This window comes from Rutilus rutilus, assembly GCF_951802725.1.
Source record: "Rutilus rutilus genome assembly, chromosome: 1".
NCBI lineage: Eukaryota > Metazoa > Chordata > Actinopteri > Cypriniformes > Leuciscidae > Rutilus > Rutilus rutilus.
Window position 1 is genome coordinate 10162596 of NC_140209.1, and position 22588 is coordinate 10185183.

The window sequence follows — 22588 nt, forward strand, 5'->3', positions numbered from 1 at the left end:
ACGATGACACAACTCTCTAACTCTGACTCTCTGACTCTACAACTGCTTCTACAACTCCTGCAACACCCACAAGGAGGCGCGAGTTTCAAACCCCTTTTATCTGGAAGCGACACTCAGACCGAACCGATGACGTATCCACACAAACCGAGGCCTCGTTTGTCATTAGTCGCGATTTCCACGTTAACAACACAAGCCTGGAATCGTGGCTTCATCTGGCACACTCCTACCTAACACTAACCTGTTGCTCCCTACCTGGAAGATTCCTCATCGGTGCTTTATCTCCGATCATCCGCTTCCTGTCTTCCGTCATCCGTCTTCTGTCTCCAGCCATCTGACCGCTGTATCTACATTCATCTACAAACAAGAGATCAAGATTATCATCCAGTTCAGATTCTTCAATATACACTCTACACTCTACACTACACTGTTACACTCACCAGTCATCTCTGCTGTTCACTCAGTGCCTCTGTTCAATAAAACTCTGTTTCTGAACTACTCCCCTGTCTGCTTCTCTCTATACCGACGTACCGTGACAGAGTGAAGCTGGTAATGCTGTCTGTGACAGGGTATTTATGAGTTTTGGAGGGCTCTTATTTTGTAATACAACATCCGAATGTCCTGAAAAGGTGCAGTTGACTCTGTGAGAAGGTGTACTCTCCACCTGAGCTGAAACTGATCTGTGGAAACTAGGATAAAAAAAAAAAAAAAAGATTTTCTGAATGTATAGACACAACAGCATATTTATGAGCTCTTATTTTGGAATAGACAGATAAATAAATAAAAAATGATAGACAGATGTGTATAGTGTATACGCGAACTGAGAAATATAGTGGTGGATCTGATCTATTTCTCTTATTATTTATTATTTTATTTTCTATTATTTTGTGTTTGTTGTGTTAATATTATAATCCATGTGTAGAAACTCTTCCTGAAGACATTTAATATCTGCTTTACAGACGCTCATGAAGTGTGTGCAAATACTTTCTGTTTCACCAAACTGGAGCTGACGTTAATCATCTCAAAATACCTTAAAACTGTTTTAGAATTCATTTTATACAAGTTAGTCATGGATAGTGGAAACCTTTTCAGTAACAAACTAATTTTATTACTAATAATGCTATTATTTTACTTCTAGATTTTAACGTCATGCTGGAAACTGCTAAAATAAAGAAGTGAAACTAACAGTAATTCTCTCGTGTGCAAAAGTAGCCAATAAACTGTTCAGAGCAGATGTGTGTTGAGACAGTGTGTTCACAATATATGCACTTCTCACACGTTTCACACACACTTAAAGCAACACTTTAGTGTCACTATAGCAACTCTAGCAGAATTTAAACACTCAGTATGTCAGATGACAGGAAGTTACAAACCAGAGGAGGAGCTGATGATGTTTAAAGGAAGAGCTGTAACTATATATAATGAAGAGAAAGACTGACAGAAACACAAAATGGCTGATAAGTGTGATCTGTGTGTGCTGGGACTGATCATTCTCTCTTCACTTCTCACAGGTAAAGAAATCTGTATTTTCTCTAAAGACATTGTAGGACTGAAAATAATCCAAGATATTTGAAATGAACAAAGACGTTTGCTTTACTGTTTTCCACCCCCTCTTTCCTCCACAATGACCATCTGTAGTTCCTAAAGGCACAGAGGGGCTGATAGTGATCACTGTAGGCCAAGATGTGTGTACTTCAGGGGTCGATGAATTGTCACACATTTAGTACCGTGGGGGAAGTTGTAATTATCTGATTGGTCAGTTTGAACGTCTCACATTTGGGTTTTAGTCACATGGTCAGGAAAGGATAAAAGAAGATTGAAACTGTTGCTCTGTGTCACGTTTCAAACAGTCTAACAATGAGGAAAACAGGAGTTTATTGTTGAAAAATGTTGTTGTTTTTTTTTTTTTTTTTTTTACCCCCCAAAAATACTAAACAATAGAAACCAAAACGTTAACAACTAGGCCTATAAAAGAGATCAACATAATATAACTATACTCAAAACAGAATACAACAGAACAGGATATGAACTGAACAACCTGACCTAACTGAATGAGACACAAGGGAACATATATAGTGGCTTAGCCAAATCAATTTACACATAAAGGGAAAACAAAATGGACGACAAATACAAACAACTACAAAGCAAAACAAACTACACCCAAAATCCCCCTCCAACATGGCAGCACATGGTATGGCTAAATTGGCAGGTCACAGGATATCACAGTCCTCCACCCTTGGCCACACCTTTCTTCCCCGAGGACATGGTGACAAAGAAACAATGATTAATAGAACAGAAAATGTTTACATAACCCTACAAAGTAAAAATGTGTGCACTCCATTTAAACAGTGTATGGCTAAAGCAAATAAATATATATTATACCTGAAAAACTATGTGATCTGTGTTTTCAAATCATGAATTGTTTGGGGTGTGGCTAACTGCAAAAATAACTTTACTTGTGTACCTAAAACATGGCTTGTGTGCTGGTAGGCTTGTATGCGGTATTACCATTGCTGGCTGTTACCCTGCCTTGCCTGTTATTCATCCTGTGTGGCTTGGGCCATCTCTCTCTCTCTCTCTCTCTCTCTCTCTCTCTCTCTCTCTCTCTCTCTCTCTCTCTCTCTCGTAACATTTTACAAAAACGCTGGGTACAATTAATGGTATAAGTTATCATCTTATACATCTATTTTGTAACTATAACCATGTTGCCAATAAACCCTTTCAATTACAAATAATGTGCTAACTAGTTTTGATTTGGTATTGACTTGCTATATAGTATAATAGTGCTATCTATTGCAATACAGTATCGTCACTCTCTACAGCAACGCTCTCCCACATATTAATCTATTGTAACTGCGCTTATTTCCGTCGTTGGTATAAGTGGCAGTGGGTGGAATAGACAAGAAATGTACAGTTTTCTACCATCTTGCTGACAATGTTTCTTTAGTCATTCGTCAGTCTTGCAGGAAATCCACCCTTACAACATTTAGTGGAATTAGTCTGGAAAGAGTTCATTTGAACATGCTCAGTTTATTCTTGCACACATTCACGTTGTGATCTCAGAGTTGTGTATTGATACACACAGATCATACTGTATTATTCCTGATACTGGACTATGGGCCCTATTTTAACGGTCTGAAACGCAAGTGTCAAAGCGCAAAGCGCAAGTAACTTTGTGGGCGGGTCTCGGCGCTGTTGCTATTTTCCCGGCGGGTTAAATGACTCTTGCGCCTGGCGCAAATCTAAAAGGGGTTGGTCTGAAGTAGCTTCATTATTCATAGGTGTGGTTTGGGCGTAACGTGAAATAAACCAATCAGAGCATCATCTCACATTCCCTTTAAAGTAACAACATGTAGTTTTTCAACCTTCATAATATATTTCCAAGACCCTTGTGATGGTACATCGACTTACAATAGGTTGAATGACACGTCTGCCAGAGCCTGACGGAGTCTGTATCGCTTTTACTGGCACTATATAACTTCGGGGTGCGGGTAGTAACCAGAGCTCAAAAAGAACTACAAAATTCGACTGCTTTACGGCATACGTCACTTCGCCCACCACTTCCTCAAATTCGGCCGTGACAGGCCAACCAGCGCGTTTGTTTTCGTCATGACTGAAGCAGCAGCGAAACGTAAGAAGTCCAAGGTTTTGTCGGAGTAGAGTCGGAAGAGGAAAAGGGAGAGTGATAAACTGAAAGGCAGGACGAGGATCAATATTGGTCGAGCGTTTGCTCGCTGGCGTGAGCTTATCGTCAGACCGATGCTGACTTGGCCGTCATGCTGTTGGACTAGTAAGTAAATTGCTTGCATACTATCTTTAGTTTTTCTAATCTGTTGTCTGCCTGGCTACGTTACGGAAACTATCTGGTCCTCCATTTATCTTCATGAATCAGCTAACGTTAGTAGATGAGCGAATTATCAATCTGGTAGCTAGTAAACACTAACATGCTAGTTTTAGATGGTTAGGATGCTATCGCTATCATTCTCGTTCAGATTTGAGCATTGCAATCGACATGCAAATCGCAAATGTTTGAGTTAAAATGTTTAGTCTACTAAACGTGTATAAATTATGAAAGGAGGAAGATTAATAATATTATCATTGCCCATATGAAAAAAACCCTGCATGCTTCATATACAGTAACAGCCCGTTCTCATCCCAAGTCGTCATATACTGACGCTTTCAAAATTTCTTCAATATCTGACGCACAAAGCACCCTTTAGCGTCCATATGAGACGCATAACCCTACCACAGACCTAAACCTACCCATAACCGAAGTGTCTCATATTGACGCTAAGGGTGCTTTGTGCGTCGGATATTGAAGAATGTTTGAAAGTGACGATTTGGGGATGAGAATGCGTTGACAGTAACCGTAAATCATTTTACGACAGCGGTAATGGACAATTCCGCTTCCAACCTGTAGGGCGACCGCAGAGGAAAAGTTCCATGTTGTTGCTTTAAGAGCAGGCGCGCTTGTTCTAAAGCGGATTCCTATTATAACGGCGGATTTGCCAGGCACGTGCGAGGAGCGCTTCACAGCCGAGGAGACCGACGTTCCCGTTCCCGACCGACGTTGGGGATGGAGAAACACACCGAAATTAACTTTGGTTAAACAGACGTATGATAATTTGGGTAAATGTGTAAGCTAGATGTATGCTTTTATAATAAACTGTATCTATCTATCTATCTATCTATCTATCTATCTATCTATCTATCTATCTATCTATCTATCGTAATAATGTATGATTTGCAAAAATGATAACTGCTGCTTCTGTGTAGATGAGAGAATAAAAGTGTATGCGCGTTGTGCACACGCTACATTGATTATGGCCAAGCATGTGCCCTTAAAATAGCATATGAATAACATGCGCAACGCGCCACTGACTTTAAACTATTTTTTCCTGGTTAGTGGCGCAATTGTTTTCTAAACCTGTAAAATAGCGTTTGCGCCGGAACACGCCTCCTCTTTGCACTGAACCGCCCCGGGGAGCGCAAGTGTATTTCTTAGTTAACCGGCGTGCTTCTGTGGAGGGAAAAGTCCGCTTTGCACAGGTGCAAAATAGGAATGATACATGCGTCCGTGTACAAAGTCAATTGCGCTGGGTGCAAGATAGGGCCCATAGTGTCACTCAAACATCTGATGATGAAGAATTATCTTCATATTAAGAGTGTTTCAGTGATTTGAACAGCTCTCTGATAAAGACTAATAGTTTATTCTGGAGAGTGTGTTGTTTGCTTTAAGTGAGGGTAATGCTGTTTGTGGAGTTGTGTAATCCTCCTCTGCTGAGATCTTCAGAGATTTAATGTCTTTTATCTTCAGTTGATTTAATCTAATGCTGAGTTCACACTGCACAATTTTAGCCCAGATTTTGTTACTGTCAAAATATGGCAGTTTTTTACAGTGTGCACTGTAACAAATGGCCACATTTTGACAGTAACATGCTGTTTTCCATTAAAACAGCAATATAACGTAGAAACAAATGCATTCTGGGAGATATTTGTCTACAAGTGAGTTAATTCAGACACTGATGAAGACATGCTGTTAACAAGCAGAATCACTGAAGGAAAGAGGAACACGAAGAACAGAAAAAATATGAAATCAACTGAAGATAAAGACATTAAATCTGTGAAGATCTCAGCAGAGGAGGATTAAACAACTCCACAAACAGCATTACCAGCTTCACTTATTACTAACCAGTAGGGCTGGGCGATATGGAGCAAAAAATATATCTCGATATATTTTGCTATATCTCGATATACGATATATATCTCGATATCTTTACAGGAAAAATAACCCCCCAAAAACTACTGCAAAAACAAATATGCCAAATACCACAAAGTCTTTTTTTTATTGACGTGCAAATAGGTAGGCTGTTCATGTAGGAACAAAGTGCTTCTGCGACATTTAAAAAAAAAAAATCCCTGTATACAAAAATAATAATTTAACTGTAAAATAAAGGAAGAAATAATACATATTGCACTATTTTTAATAAACCTGTATAGAAATATCATTACTAATTTTGGCAAAAAAAAAAAAAAGCCATATATCCCCCAAAAACTGCACAACTGTAGAGTAAAACATTAATTAAAAAAAAAGTGATAAAAATGCATCTAAAAATTGACATGATTGTCACAAAATCACACTGTCTGGGGCCTCTGGGGAACTCAGAACAACTGCTAGCATAAAGTTTAAGGTAAAAATAACTGCCATTAAATTACAGTATCTTACTACTATACAATTAGATAAACTGTTCATTCATTACATCACTTTACCTCTGTCTTTATCCACCTTTATCCTCTTCTCTTCTTTTTGGCACTGTATAGCAGAATAGGTAACTTAGGCTAATGCTAATTTATAATGTGTCATGTAAATTCAGCCATCCGTCACAATCAGGAAACTTTCACCGCGTCTAGACCTTGCGCGAGCTGCCAGGCCCGTTTCTACAGGGGAGCATGTTAAGTGTGAGTGCGCCCTCAAACAAAAGCAATGCGGCGAGAGGCGACGCTACACAAAAAATTACCAACAACAACTGATCGCGCGCGCGCTGTTTCTGACGCACTTCAAGCACTCGCTGGGCGGGGAAAAATGTATGTGCCTGACCGGACTCGGGGCACTTGGTTGAATGAGACAACACGCGAGGGGAGGGGGAACAAAAGCAAGGAGGCGGAGGAGGGCGGGGGCGAGCGCGAGCACAGCACAGAGAAGGCAAACAAGCAAATTGCCGAAATCAGAATTAAATATAAACAATATATCGATATATACGATATGTCAAAATCCATATCGAGTTTAAAAAATATCTCGATATATCGTAAATATCGAGATATCGCCCACCCCTACTAACCAGACTTATTACTATTTCTGTCAGACGTCTACAGAAGATCTTATTAAAAGGTGGCAGAGGTTTAGATCATTTGATGTCACCATGATGATGATCAGTGTTTGCTTTAGTTGGGCTCTGGACCCTTGACTTTTGAACATTAGTTTATCTTTGGCTGCGGTAGCTTTGTCTTTAAATATATTTGCTATTGCAAAAAAGCTGAAAGAAAACAGGATCAGATGACAATGGCTGTTTGTTAATGGTCACATTCAACATCTAGTGCCACGGATCTCATTTTTTGTCTAATGTATTTTATCAGCACAGTTGTTTTACCGTGTGTATTTTAGTCTTCTGCTTTTAATGCTGGTATGTTTTATGATTTCATTTATTAATGTATAACATATTGATCACTGAGATATACTGTGTTTCAGGAACCAGTGGAGTGAAGGAGAATGTGTTCATCAGTTCTGGTGAAAATGTGCGTCTGTCCTGTAATAATGCTCTTTCTGACTGCAAATCTAAAACTACATGGATCTACAATAACAAATTCAGACGTTCAGTAGTAGTTGAACTGATTAAATTAGGGATAAAAAATAAAGACACAGAGAGACATGAGAGACTGAGTCTGGAGTCTGACTGCTCTCTGAACATCAAGAACGTCACAGAAGAAGAAGATCATGGATTATACACCTGCAGACAATATGTGAATGACAGACAACAAGGACCTGATGCAGGTGTTTATCTGCATGTTCTTCATGGTAAGTTTATGATTATGTGGTCAATTTAAAATTCTCACTTTAAACTCTGATGATGATTGAAGAGTCTGTGATTTGTGTCTTGTGTTCAGTTTCATTGTCTCCATCATCATCATCATCATCATCATCATCTTCATCCTCACAGACTGAGAACAGTCCAGGCCGCTCTGTGACTCTCTCCTGTCAGTTGTATTCATATACTGGATTCTCCTGTGATGATCTGGTTCGTTCTGAGGGATTTGAGCTGTTGTGGGTGAATCAGACTGGTGTTGATCTGAAGACAGACTCCAGATATCAGATATTTTCATCATCAGATCAATATCGCTGTTTCATCATCACTCTGACTACAACACTCCTGAATGAAGATAACAACAGAGAGTGGAGATGTCAGCTTACTCACAGAAATCAAGTCAAGACCTCAGTCAGATACACTGTCAAGTATTCAGGTGAGAAAACAGTGTTAGAAGAGCCTCATAATGTCAGTAACACTAAGGTCTATCAGTATCACTGAACCAGAACAAACTGAGGGAACAAAAGCTTCTTTGACTCTCACAGAAGAGTAACTCAAAGCATTGCTTCAAACTAATGAACTGCAGTGAAGTAACAGTCCAAAACGTGATGCTGGAAATAATAAAGGAATTGAAACTTGACAGCAAAAATATTAACTTTGTATGTAATGTGATGATCAAAGTTAAAATATGATGGTCATATTGTACAGTATTAATGATCTGAACTAACATTCATCTTCACAGCTCAAGCTGATTCAACGACAGCAGTGAATCCTGTAGCGTTTATACGCCCACGTATAAATATTATTAATTATTGTTCATAACGGAATATGACCAATAATTAATATTTTAATTATTTTTAATTATTTTCAGAATTTACTGTAGCATAATCAATAGTATGATCATTTTATCAGTTCATCCAATGAACAGAAAGCATAAACAAGTATTAACTCTAGGAAATATAATATCTTCCTGGCCAAGAAAGACTCAATCCCCAGCTAACAATAAATTACGAAGTAAATTAAGGGTAACAGCATAGGTAACTTAAATCGAAGTTCAAGACAATAAATCTGATAAGCACATACACAAGCAATCTCTTTTCAAATACAAACAATACTTTATTGATTATATACTAATACATAAAGCTAATCTCTAACACAAACACACGCACACACACACACACACACATACACATTCATACGCGTTGCAGAAAGGGATAGAGTGAGGAAAGAGTGGGTTTAAGAGTGAAAGGATGAAATCTCACGATTCCATATGCACTTAGACATGACCTGAACGAACCATCAATCATTAATTTAACCCTTCTATCGTTTCTTAAGACTGGTTATTACCCTTATCAAAACACCAGTTTCAGCTTAAAAGTCTGGAGGTAGTCTACTTGCGTATTTGCTTTTGGGGATTCCCTTTTTGTTGCGTGAAAGGGGTTTTCCCGGTCCGTTCGGTCTCCTCGTGCCTGACGTCTGGATCACGGGGTCAGTCACGTGGTGTGCTGGCGGAATGAAAGTCTTTGTTTGAAGCTGGCTTTGCAGAAGAAACGTGGCTCGAAATCTTGTCGCAAAACTTAACTTAGAACCGACACTCACAACGGAAAAGAAATGAAACTAAGAAAAGAAAGGAAATTGAGAGTAGATGATGATGGCTTGAATGAAGCTGTTTAACCCATGTTCTTCAGATCTTGATTTGGGTTATTTCGTTTGCGCGTTTACATGGTTCCTATAGAGAGAGCGAGAGCAGCGAGAGAGAGAGCTTCGAGAGCAGTGAGAGAGAGCTTTGTTTTTGGGTCTAAGGTTTTTAAACTAAAAGTTTGTCCAACCTCCAGGATGAGTTCTGGCCAATTAGACACTGGCTGAATTTAGGAGGTGAGGTTCTTTTCAGTTCTGATCGTAAATCATGCTTATCTGTGCTCTCCTTACTAACAGAGAGAACAGAGGCCACAGTTTAGACATCATTACCATTATAAGAATACGAACATTTTACACAGATTTCAATCAAGTCATCTTTTGAATCATGAGCATACGATCATATTGACATGAAACACAACACACTTTCTTTCAAACATCTAACAGTTATAACAATTACATGAATTATATGGGATTAAAGCATATGAAATGGACACATCGTAGAAACACATAGAATGATGTATGATGCTTTGATGTATGATGTAAAGAGTCCATTGAAAATTGTTCTTGAATGAGTTTTACGTATACTGTAGGAAGAATCTCAGTTTTCTGGTTTAGAAGAGACAGAACTCTGTTTGTCTTGTTCAGAGGTCTTAAGGAGGAGGGGGTCTGGAATGTTGTGGGCTCGAGTTGTGTCATCTCAGAACCAATCATTCTTTTCCAAGCTATCTCACATTGACAAGTTCTTCCTTTAGCTGGGCTCATAAAAGTTCTTAGTTGGGGGTTTTAGTTGGTTAGTGTAGACTAGCTGGAGACTGTGAATGATTCATGGCTCTGGGTTGAGTTTCAAGGATTTTGATAGGTTAACGTCTCTTTGTGTGTAACGTTTATGGGCTTAAGACAGCCCTGGGGTCACGGGTATTTCCTGCTGAAATCTGTTTGTCTCTCGTGGGACCTTGGGTCTCACGTCATCTCTTGACCAGTCAGTGTTTCGGCAACAAAGATAGCATTGACCAGTTATGTGTTAGTGCTGGGGGCTCTTGTAATTAGTCAGACTGGTCGGCGCCTGGATCCCGTGACAAGATGGATGAGGATACGAAGTCCTGACCAAATCTTGAATTAATATTCTGTTTGAATTAATATTCTGGAAGGAGATTAGTTGGTGGTTGGTTTATACCCATTGTCGTTACAATCCAGTCCACATCACACACTCTCAGAATCCCTCAACTATAAACACACACGTTTCTAAAGGTACATCATCACTGTCTTTCTCACATCAGTGCTTTTCAGTGCATAATGCTAGAGTTATCTTCAGTGTTAACTCATCAAAATATGCATATTCTACAGTATGATTGTCACATTGAGTTGTTGTTTTAGTTTCATTTCATGGACTTTTATGGTGTGTCCCAATTAGCGTACTTCTGCATATTCTAGGACATGTTTAGTATAAACAGTGAGAGTAGTGTGTTCATATAACACTCCGGTTCTTTCACTCGATTCTCTCAGAAAGCGTCACATGAAGACGATATGTTGAGCTCATCCATGCAGCGCATTCACTGTAGATCCATGAAAAACACCAAACAGACATAAAATACTGCTCATCCAGTCACAAAATGATTAAAAAACATACATATAAATGTAATCAAAACAAATATACAAAAAAAAGAGAGAGAAATACAAAATAACCTGTACACTCGTAATGCTCGGCAACACGTTTAACATATAAAACTTCAGTTCCCTTTCAAGAACGGTCACTTCGTATTGCGTAGCTATTCGCAGTGGGGAAACTCCTTTTCCTCGATTTACTGAAGCCTAAAATGTAAAACGCATTTGCAGCTGCACAGCTAGTGTCTGGCTCACTCATTGGCTGTGCTGCGTCAACTGCATATCTAATGGTGCGGGCACCAATGAGCTAGCAGCGCGCCATTACACGTCAGAGCCTGCCAAGTGTATATTAATGATTTTGTGAATTGTTCAAGCGACATTCATAAAATACTTTTTGCTGATGACACAAGTTTGTTTGTTTCACATAAACACATGGATCAGCTTGAAAAGCATTTAAATGATCAACTATCTAAAGTCAATTCTTGGTTTAAATGTAACAAATTATCCTTGAATATTACCAAAACCTGCTATATTGTCTTCTGTACAAATAGACATATATGCAATGACCGTAATATAAATATAACCATAGATGGCAGATCAATCAATAAAGTCCTGGGAATCTACATTGACAAATCTATGATTTTTAGGAAGCATATTGATGAGTTGACAAAAAAAATATCTAAACTAGTGGGTCTATTTTTTAAGTTAAGACATGTGCTTCCACTAGAAGCATTGTTACCATTATATAGATCACTGTTTGAGCCTCATTTGTGCTACTGTAATATTATCTGGAATAATACATACCCTACTTATACTGAAAAATTACTTATATTACAAAAAAAAAGCTATAAGAGCGATTTCTTGGTCCAAGCAAATTTCTCCTACAAATCCTCTCTTCCACAGATATGGTCTCCTTAAAGGTAGGGTAGGTAATCATTTTTCTAAAAAAAAAACATTCCAAATTTGTTTAAACTGTCTTTATATACCAATACATAATTAAAATGTAAGTACTCTGAAAAAGAAAATATAAAAATCGAGTGACTGTAGACCTTTTAATCTGCAATAAACACAGCTCATTATTTCCATTCACTCCACCCCCTCCCTTCTGAGCTCCTTCCAAAGCCACGCCCCCAAAACACATGACCGCACGACGCCAAACGCTCAGGCTGGAACAAGACGCATTTATTACCTGAGACGAGTGGAGAGGAAGGAGCGCAGTACATACAGTGACATCATGTCAGAATCACATGTAATAAAATACCTAACTTTATCACTATGAATATAAACAAATAAGATTTCTTTTAGTACTCACTATCAAGCTAGCATATCGATAATGGTAAAGTTTCATTCGGTAACGAGCTATATTTATAAGGCAAAACTAAAAACAGGTTGCATTGATACACGTTTTTCCATTACCATCAGTTACACTGTGATGAAGGTGAATTTCGTGTAAGATTCATAACATATACGGTGTTTTGCATGTAAGAGTTTCCATGATGAAAACATTGTTGACTCTAATGAAGACTAACGTACACTCCGAGTCCGGAGACAAGTACCGCATCGTCGGTTCGAGGACAGGTCCGGGGTTGAGGGCGAAGCAGAGGAGGTCGTTCAAGAGTGCGGGCAGGGTCCGAGGAAGTAGTTTTTGCCTTGTTTGCCTTCGCTGACTGCATATGCAGGTGCTTTGAGCTGAATATTTCCGGGAACGGTGACATGTGATGAGTGCACGCCGGGCAGCGCGCGCAGTGGGGCTCGGGGCGGGCACGAGACATGAAGGCATCTGATTGGTTCTTTACATTCGCACCGAATGGCAGTGATTGGTCAGAGTTTTTACTGTCCTGCAGCTGCTACAGAGGTCTGATTGTTTTCATTCCTTTTTCTGAACACATAATGTATTGACTACTCTCAGGATGGAAGGACCATTTCACCCAGTATAAAAAAAAGTGTTTCTGAACAGGATTACCTACCCTACCTTTAAGCTTCCTGAATATAATCTTTATCAAAATGCATGTGTTATGTATCAGGTTGTTCACAGGTTAAATACTCACTTATGTGAACTCATTCCATTATATTCATCCTTTCACCAACAAAACACGAGGAATAAATTGCTTCTAAAAGGAAAATACAGGAAATTAAATTGTACTCGTTTTAGCATAGGTTTTAGAGGACCACAAATATGGAATGAGTTGGAAAACAACATAAAACAATCTACTACATTTTCTATATTTAAAAGAAATTTAAAGCACTGTCTACTGGGGAGTTATGCGTCCAATGGTTTCGAGGTTTGACATTTATTAGGTCAAAATTTTTTACCTGTATATGAGGGAGGTGATGTGTAGCTATGTATCGTTTATGATTATATTGAAATGATTGTATTGCATTGTATTTGCTGAATTGAAGGATTTATGAACCATGATTGAGAGACGGGATTTTTGTTTTGGGCATGCAAATAGGGTTTTCTCCTTGTATATGGATTAGAGGGAGGTTACGGGTATATATATACTTTATCATTGTATTGAAATTGTTATTGAAGGTTCTATGGACTGTGACTGAGAGATGGGATCTTACTTTTGGCGTGCGTTAACACAGCGTTGTGTTAGGTCATGCTGTATGTCGGGTGGTGGTGTCTAGGATCCCTGTTTTATAAGCTTGTAGCTTCAGAGGGAGTCCTTTTTTCACAATGTATTATTGTTTTGGCAAATTGCTTTTCAGTTTGTATGTAAAATTGTGAAAAAATAAAAATAAAATAAATAAATAAATAATAAAAAAAATCAAGTGGGCGTGGCCTTAGCCTATATTAGTCCCCGAAAATGCCATTTTTACTTTAGGAAAAAGAAGCGCCGCAGCCCGAAGAATGGAGGTGAGCGAGCCCACGCTGGCCTAGTCCCCGCATGTCTCGTTCTCCTCATCTCAGTCTCACTCGCCGGTCCTGTTCACTCAGGCAGACCTGGGCCCCTCCTTCGAGCGGATAGTGAACTAAACCCTAGTCACACGGGCGTTGGCCTGGCAAGCCATCCCCAGTGTGTCGAGTTGGGTTATAAACACAATAAAGCGAGGCTACTCGCTCCAATTCGCTCGCAGACCCCCAAAGTTTCAGGCGGTTATCGAGACTTCGGTGAGAAGCAGCGTGGGTCACGTGCTTTGCTCCGAAATACAGAATCTGTTAGCAAAAGGGGCGATAGAATTAGTCCCCCCTGCACTAAAACACTCAGGCTTTTACAGCCGCTAAAAAAGATGGCGGTCTCAGACCCATTCTAGATTTGAGACTTTTGAACAAGGCTCTCATGTGATGGCCTTTCAAAATGTTGACTACCAAACATATCCTCACGCAAGTTCACCCGGGGGATTGTTTTTTTACGGTGGATCTGAAAGATGCATACTTTCACATTCAGATAACCCCTAGTCACAGGCCATTCTTGAGATTCGCCTTCGAGGGGCAGGCTTATCAGTACACCATTCTGCCATTTGGTCTGTCCCTAGCACCCCGTACATTTACGAAGTGCATGGATGCAGCGCTCTCTCCTCTGAGGTATCAGGGAGTGCGTGTGCTAAATTATCTTGACGACTGGCTTGTTCTGGCGCAGTCGAGAACCGAACTGCTGACACACAGGGATTTGATTCTCGGCCATTTGAAATGTCTGGGTCTCAAAATCAATGTAACTAAGAGCAAACTGAACCCCAGCCAGAGTGTGATCTTTCTGGGCACAGTTATCGACTCGATAACGATGACAGCGCGGCTTACACAAGCGCGCGTGCTCTCTGTACAAAAGCTAGCAGCCTCATTCAAGGCAGGCGAGCGCACACCTCTAAAGAAGATTCAGAAACTTCTTGGTCTCATGGCAGCAGCATCGTAAGTACTCCGTGTGGGATTACTGCGCATGTGCCCACTGCAGCACTGGCTCAAACGCCATGTGTCAACCCATGCATGGCAGTCAGGCAGCCTGTGCATCATGGTGAATCACGGTTGTTTACGGACCATGATTCCCTGGCAGGCTCAGGACTGGTACCACGAGGGTGTGACCATGGGGGTGATTTCCAGGAGGAAAGTGTTTTTTACAGACGCATCCAACCTAGGTTGGGGAGCGCTGCATGAGGGCAAGCCTGCCTCCGGCCTCTGGTCGAGCACAGAGCAGAGCTTACATATCAACTGTCTGGAAATGAAAGCAGTTTGTTAAACCTCAAAGGACACCACGTCTTAGTCCGCATGGACAACACAACGATGGTGGCCTACATAAATCGCCAGGGCGGCGTCAGGTCGGGCAACCTGTACGCCATGGCGAGAGACCTCCTCTTGTGGGTACAGACCAATTTGAGCTCTCTGAGGGCAGCACATATCCCTGGCATTCAGAATCTGGGTGCGGATATGCTCTAACGGGGCAACATTCCCCTAGGCGAGTGGTCCCTGAACTCACAGACAGTCAGTCTGATATGGAGTGTGATCGGCGAGGCCGAAGTCGACCTTTTCGCCTCTAGAACCAACACCCACTGCGCAGTGTTCTTCTCAAAGAACAGGGATGCTCTGGCCCAGCCGTCCCCTTTATGCGTTTCCCCCCGTTTCAATGATCCCCCAGGTCATCAAATGGGTCAGGGAGAGCGGATGCCCAGTCCTCCTAGTGGCCCCCATCTGGAAATCCAGGCCGTGGTTTCCAGAGCTGGTTCAGTTGACGGACAAAGTCCCCCTGGCCTGTTCCGCTGAGGAAAGACCTCCTCACACAGGCCAACAGGACGATATGGCATCCGCGACCCGACTTATGGGCCCTCCATGTCTGGCCCCTCATCAGGTGCCCAGGGACCTTCCTGAGAAGGTCTTGAACACAATCACTGAGGCTAGGGCCCCGTCTACCAGGCGCCTTTATGTTCTGAAGTGGTCAGTGTTTTTTCTTTTCTTTTTTTTGGAGGAAGCTCCGTAGACTTCAGGTTCATCAGTCAGTCCTGATAGCTTTTTACAAATGCTTCATTGAGTCTGTAATAACTTTCAATATATCAGCCTGGTTTGGATCACTATCCAACATCCATTGCAATACACTGAACAAAATTATAATATTAAGTAGTAAAATAATCGGACAGGAGCAGGAATCACTTATCAGTATTTATAACAGGAGGACAAAAATAAAAGGAACACAAATAGCCTCAGACACCACTCACACACTGCATAGCCACTATAGTCTTCTACCTTCAGGCCAGAGATACAGATCACTCATATTCAGGACCAAGAGAGCTATGACAAGTTTTGTGCCCACATCTATTAGAAACATGAATGGTTGATAAATTTACTCACCAAGGTGTATGCCCGTGTTTGCGGATTTGGTGACTATTTATTTTTATTTCTCTATTTTTAACGCAAACTTTTTTTAATGTTTACTGCTTATTTATCATGTATTTATTGTATTTTGAAAGCTTTACTTATTAATTATTATTTATTTACATGGAACTGTATGTAATGTGTGTGTGTGTGTGTGTGTGTGTGTGTGTGTGTGTGTGTGTGTGTGTGTTATATTGTGCTGTGTGTGTGGAACCGTACACGCATTGATGCTTAACACGAACGAAGTTCCTAACGGATAAATAAAGTTCTTTGAATTTGAATTGAATTGAGTGTTCTCCAGCTGGTGCTCGGAAAAACTCTTTGAACCAGGTTCATGCGAGTTATCTGTGGTACTCTCCTTCCTACAAGGGTTTTTGGACGTGGGCCGTTCCTCGTCCACGCTCAAAGTTTATGTGGCAGCCATTGCAGCTCATCATGCTCCGGTGGCTGGCCAATCATTAAGAAGAAACGACCTGGTGGTACGGTTTCTAAAAGGAGCCAGGAGGATGAACCCCTCCAGACCTCCGTCTGTGCCGTCTTGGGACCTCTCCACGGTCCTTGGGGCCCTGAAGAGACCACCTTTTGAACCACTCCAGTCGGTTGATCTTAAACCTCTCTCACTAAAGACTGCTCTCCTGCTGGCATTGGCATCTATTAAGCGAGTGGGGGATCTGCAGGCCCTCTCTGTGAGCCCTTCCTGTTTGGAGTTTGGATTGGATGACTCCAGGGTCATCCTCAAACCCAGACATGGCTATGTACCCAAAGTGCTCTCAACGGCGTTTAGAGCACAGGTTATCACATTATTAGCTCTTCCCCCCTTCTGCTGAGGATGGGGAGGCTAATCCACTCTGCCCTGTCAGAGCACCGATAATCTATCTGGAGCGTAATCGTAATCTAATCAGAACAGCTCTTTGTCTGCTTTGGTGGCCGATCTAAGGGATATCCAGTCACGAAGCAAAGACTGTCTAGATGGATAGTGGATGCCATATCTATGGCATATACCTCAGTGGGTCAGGTTTGCCCTATAGGTATTAGAGCTCATTTGACGAGAGGCATGGCTTCGTCTTTGGCTTTGTCCTCTGGGTTTCCTATTCAAGATATTTGTGCGGCGGCCGGCTGGTCCTCGCCTTCCACATTTATGAAGTTCTATAACATGGAGGTACCTTCCCTACAGGCGAAGGTATTTTCGGTATGATTAAGGCCCGATGGTGTCTGGTCTTGTCTACGAGTTATGTCACTGTGCACAAACACATGTCCATTTTATTATAAAACCCGCCTTTGGCCTGTTCTATTTCCCCATACTAATAGACCCGACGGAGTCCCGTCTTATTGGTACATTATGTTGGTTAAGATACTGACATTGTTCGGTTCTTTGGGTCACTAGAAAAAATATATTGGTAAAATTCATGGTTATAAAAAAGTCTGCTTAAAATATTGGGAACAGTAGGATTTATTTAAGCAAATTATATTTATTTCATAATGATTATTTTGTTGCGTGATGGTCACTTGGGTATGAGCATGCGCAGTTGCGGTGTTAGCTTCATAAAAAACGTAGAGTAGCGTCCACTGTTTATTCACAACCCATCATCAGGAGCACACAGCCCGTTAGTATGTAGCGAATTTAGAACCTTTTGAAATGATTACCATGAGCTACGGTCTGCTGTACTTTAATTTAGGAATGTTTAAAGTTTCGTACTTGTGTAATTGTTGACATTGGCTGCGCTTAGTCCGTGCTGAGAGACTTAATTTGTAGTTAAGTTAGCGCGTGTACTGTTCAGTTCTCTCGGTTTGCGATATGTTAAAACACTGGATAATTAACAAATTACCAAGTAAACTAATGTAGCAGACGGTTGTGTGGTAGGCGACGGAGTTGCATTCATTTAGTAAAACTGCGAATTGAAGTGTTATAATGATTAATGCACTTTGCCTGCTGACTCGTGTGATAGCTATACTCTGCGCAGGAGCGCTGCTATGCATGATGGGAAATGTAGTTTCTGCGGTGTTCTGATGCAGCTGTGTTAGACTGTATAGGAGATTATATGATAGTGTATTCTTATTCACAGCAGAAATAATTTAGTTATTTTATTGTAACTACTTCATGTTTGTTTATTTTGCATTATATATTCAGTGGATATATTTGTAACACTGGTTTATTTCTTATTTCAGGTTTATGACCTGTGGTCAGTTGTATAAATAAAACAAAAATACAATACTAATGACAAACACGAGTCGTGCCATGTGTGCTGCCTGTCACTAGCCCATTCGGTTGACTGAAAATTTTAAAAGATCCGAACAGACATACACACATTATATATATATATATATAGTAATATATATATTACTAGACCTGACCGTGTCTCAAACGATATCGATAAAAATAACGTCTCAAAGATAACGATATTTTAAAGAAAAATAATTATCTCTGCCTACGTTTTGTTTCTGTCTGACCGGAGAAAGATTGTCCTGCCATTCACCTCAACAGCTCAGATGAAACTGAAGAGAAAATGGCGAACTACACTTATTTTTTACTTCTAATGCTCAAGTCACCTACTTATACTACGCCCTAAAATTTTGTTTAATTTCCTACCATATCGGAGAGAAATGCAGAATCACGTTGATCTGCAGTAGCGGGTCTTTCATGTGGAGACTCTCCTCATATTAATGAAATATGATGCATTTAAAAGTTAATGGCCAAACGGATCTTTATAAAAGTCCACATTGTTATTGCAGAAGAAATATAACATGGATAACATTGGATAAATAATTTTCTCTCAGGTTAAACTTTGATTAGTCACTCAAACCTTTATCTAAACCTCTCACCGTCAGTCGCGCATATCCGCCATGTTTTGTAGGGTTTTTTTAACACTTTTTACTCGTGTTTGTAGTTCCTCCTCCAAAGCGCAATGGGTTGTGGGTAATATTAGCTGTTATAATGAGCACGGATCCACACTTTCAAAATCCACTGGAAACAGTAGACCATCTGGAGACTTCTGCCATACTCTTCAACATACTGCGCTTTGGGACACTTATTTTAATCTCACACACTGTTTAGGAAGGATAGTATGGACATTGAGACGCAGGGCAAGGCTGTGTTTACGTCCACTTTTTATGCTCATCCCTCGCTAATGTTGCACGAGTGTCCACTACTGGTGAACTCTTGAAATGAGTTTGAATGAAATGCTATAAGCCCTTGATCACTTGTAATCCAATATGGAGCTGATTATAAATTATACACTTGTTTTACACACCATGATATAGGCCTGTGTGTGTGCTTGGGCTGTTGGAGAAAATATATTTAAAAAAAAAATCTAAATAAAAGTCTAATATCATACTATATTGAGTTGTGTGATGTGACATTCTTCATGCCGCAATGCATGCTGGGAGCCATGAGTTTTATACTATGGGTGGCTCCCAGCATGCATTGCGGCATGAAGCATGTCACCATTGTCGATGGCTTTTGTCTTTGTATATAATTGTCCCAATTCCTTTTCAACAACACCAGGCACAGATCACTGGAATAAAAACACAGGTACATAATCACAGTGTTTTGTCTTTGTCTATAATTGTCCTCAATCTGCCCTGTCCGTCTCTGACTCTGTGCTCGATCTCTTCTTCAGTCATAGTGATTTCTGTCGCTGCAGTCGCTGTTCTCCTTCTTGCTCTTCTCTGGCTGATCTGCAGAAAAAGAGCTGGTGAGTTTTCAGATTTACTCCTTTACAACAATTAAAAACAGTTCAGATGAGCAAACAAACACATCATGTTCAGACTGTAAGTGTCATAGAAACATGTGGATTATATGAAATTCTCAAACAGAAGTTTATTCCTGCTGAGAAATCCTGTAATGTCAATATCACAGAGTTATCAAGTCAACAATCATTTGTATTATTCATTTTAATGCTTCAACAATTTTTTTGTTGAAAATCTTAATGCTTAACATTTTTTTTCATGTGTGTTTTATCATAAATACTCATATTTCATGAGGCTCTTGTTTTCAGATAATAAAAGAGGGACTGGCGACTCTGCGGTGAGTTCAGTAATGCAGTGATTTAGATTTGATTACTGTCTTTAAAGCTCAATAAAGTGTCATTCATGCAGTTTAACTGTTTGTTCTGAAGGTCAAAGATGAGAATGATCATAAAGCGACGTATGAGACGATCAACATGTCCATTCCTCCCGCTGCAAGAGCCAATGTGAGTCCACTAAATCATCAAACATTACGTTCACTGTCTGTTCAATAATGTGATTTAAAAGCTTTTGTGTTCTTCTACATATTATAGTGAGAGATATGTCTGTTCTGTGTGTTAAACTTGACTCTCTGCACGTTTGCATTGATGTTTAGGAGCAGACAGATGATGTGACTTATTCTGAGGTCACTTCTTCCAACACAAAGCCAGTAAAATCACTCAATGTGAGTAGATACCAGCACATGAGTTTGACTCTCAGATAAATGAAGCTCATGCTCTAATAATAATAATAATAATAATCGCTGGGGTTCAAACATTGATGGACAGAATCTGTTCTTTCAGGATCATGATGATACAGTGACTTATGCTGCCATCAGAGGAAGAGAAGATCAACCGCAGGATCAACTTTACGCCTCTGTGAACAAGAACAAGACCTTCACAAATAAACATTAATGATACAGATCATGAGCTCATCATATCAGGAGCAGACGGGAAGAGTTCATCTCTCTGGTGTTTGGAGGAATTATATATTTGTGTGTGAACGAGCAGATATTTGTTGAATGTCCTGTGAATATGAATGAGATTTATTGTGAATCATCATCTGGTCAGAGCACAGAATCTCATCTATATCATCACAGCTACAGTAAAGTTAGAGACTGAAGCCCTGATGTGTTTTCATACAGGCCAGACTCAATCTAGTGTCTCTCAAGCCTCTTCCATGACTGGAGTCTGTTTATCTGCTGGATTTCTGTCTGAAAACCTTCATCTTCATGCAGAAGCTCATGCTGAAATGATCCTCTTGCTTCAGCTTGTATATCAGCTGTTTCTTCTACAGAGAGACGTCCGTCTGAGAATTACATCAGTGTCTGCTCACATTATATTGTCATAAAATATTCTAAAATTTGACTTTGCAGTGTGTATATGTCACGCTATTAAATGTCAGTTATTTCTTTCTTTTTTTTCACATGTGACAATAAAGAGCATGAAAAATCATGAGTTAAAATAAAAGTTGTTGTCGCTTCCATTCCTGTAAAAACAGACGTAACTAAACGTGCTCCTTTTAAAAACCCTCTATTTTATAAAGATATATTACATCCATAAAGAATAGAACAGAATAGAGCAGAATAAAGTAGAATAGAATAGAGTAGAATAGTCTTTATTGTCATTATACGCAGGTGCAATAAAACTCTACACAGCAAATTTACCAGTGTTAAATGAACACTGCTCAGTGTTTATATGAGTCCAGAAATAAAGTAAATCTGGTCAGTAATAAGTGTGTCACGGAGTCACCAGATCCGCACGCTCCGCCCACTCGTTCCCTCTCCCCGGAAGTCTGATTCCTCGCTCCTGCACATCATCACCGACTCACACTATAAAGAGACACTACCCTAGTGATGGCAAAATAAGGCTTCCTGAACCACTGAGACCTCACAGCCCATTGCTTCACTCAAAGGGTCATGACTCGAAGCTTCATTCAGCATTGCTCACTAGTGACACCTAGCTCCTGTGCAGAGAAACAGCAGACTAATTAATCAATACTGAACCAATGACCTGAGCAGACATTTGTCCATTGCCTGGGTATGAAATAAAATATGTCTGAGTTTACTTCAGCAAACTGCAACACTGCAGGTTGGGGTGGGTGAAGGAAGGATTACAAATGATTTTTATTGAGGAACAGAATTGTTCAAGTGTTTTGGGGTTTAGACGATTCCTCTTCTCGGACAAAACCTCTCCAGCCTTGGAAAAGATCCTTTCGCATGGAACAGAGGATGCAGGGGAACATAAAAACGCCAGTGCTAGCTGATATAAATGAGGAGACTGATGCTTATGTTGAGCCCAATATACTAGTCGGAGGAAGTGTAAGAGGGGGGGATTTCTGTTAAGACTACAAGCACTAGTTCCCACCCTTTCAAACCCGCCCATAGGGGGTTGACCTAAAGCGCTAACAGACCTATCACAGATCAGTGCCAGTGCGTTTGATTTCACCGGCAGAAACCTGCATGTCCGGCCGTCGAGACCGTCCAAAATGTCCGGGATTCGGCTTTGCTTTCTACGGTCGCCATTCATTGTTTACATGCACACCTTTTGTTTCAATCTAACTGAATTCATTCCGATTGGTGAATCTGAATGTAGTGTTTACATGAATGCTAAACAAGTGATTGGTTGATGTGCGTTTTACCATTGCTAAGAAAATACCCGCTCCTCCGTGAGAGATACGAGACCAGTGCCTCACAGGTGTCGCTCATCAGTAATCACGCCACCGGCCCTAGTCTCATCCTGCTTGC

The 22588-nt window shown here is 40.4% G+C and overlaps 2 protein-coding genes across 2 annotated transcripts in view; both read left to right on the forward strand.

Moving 5' to 3' along the window:
- Window positions 1-22588, forward strand: part of LOC311287624 (uncharacterized protein) — an 84005-nt gene that overhangs the window by 43211 nt on the left and 18206 nt on the right. The window lies entirely within an intron of this gene.
- Window positions 1421-21296, forward strand: LOC311287538 (uncharacterized protein). The gene is made up of 9 exons (XM_084404431.1): window positions 1421-1508; window positions 7244-7570; window positions 7660-8013; window positions 19622-19648; window positions 19737-19811; window positions 20115-20143; window positions 20235-20309; window positions 20459-20527; window positions 20646-21296. Exons 1-9 carry the CDS (start codon window positions 1448-1450, stop codon window positions 20754-20756), a joined length of 1128 nt encoding a protein of 375 aa, XP_084260557.1. The 5' UTR covers window positions 1421-1447; the 3' UTR covers window positions 20757-21296.

Excerpts from the sequence above, each read along its gene's own strand:
- LOC311287538 (XM_084404431.1), top strand. The coding sequence starts at position 1,448 with ATGGCTGATAAGTGTGATCTGTGTGTGCTGGGACTGATCATTCTCTCT. Across the intron at positions 19,649-19,736 it reads TCACTGGAATAAAAACACAG|TCATAGTGATTTCTGTCGCT; the intron begins GTACATAATCAC and ends TCTCTTCTTCAG. Across the intron at positions 19,812-20,114 it reads GATCTGCAGAAAAAGAGCTG|ATAATAAAAGAGGGACTGGC; the intron begins GTGAGTTTTCAG and ends TCTTGTTTTCAG.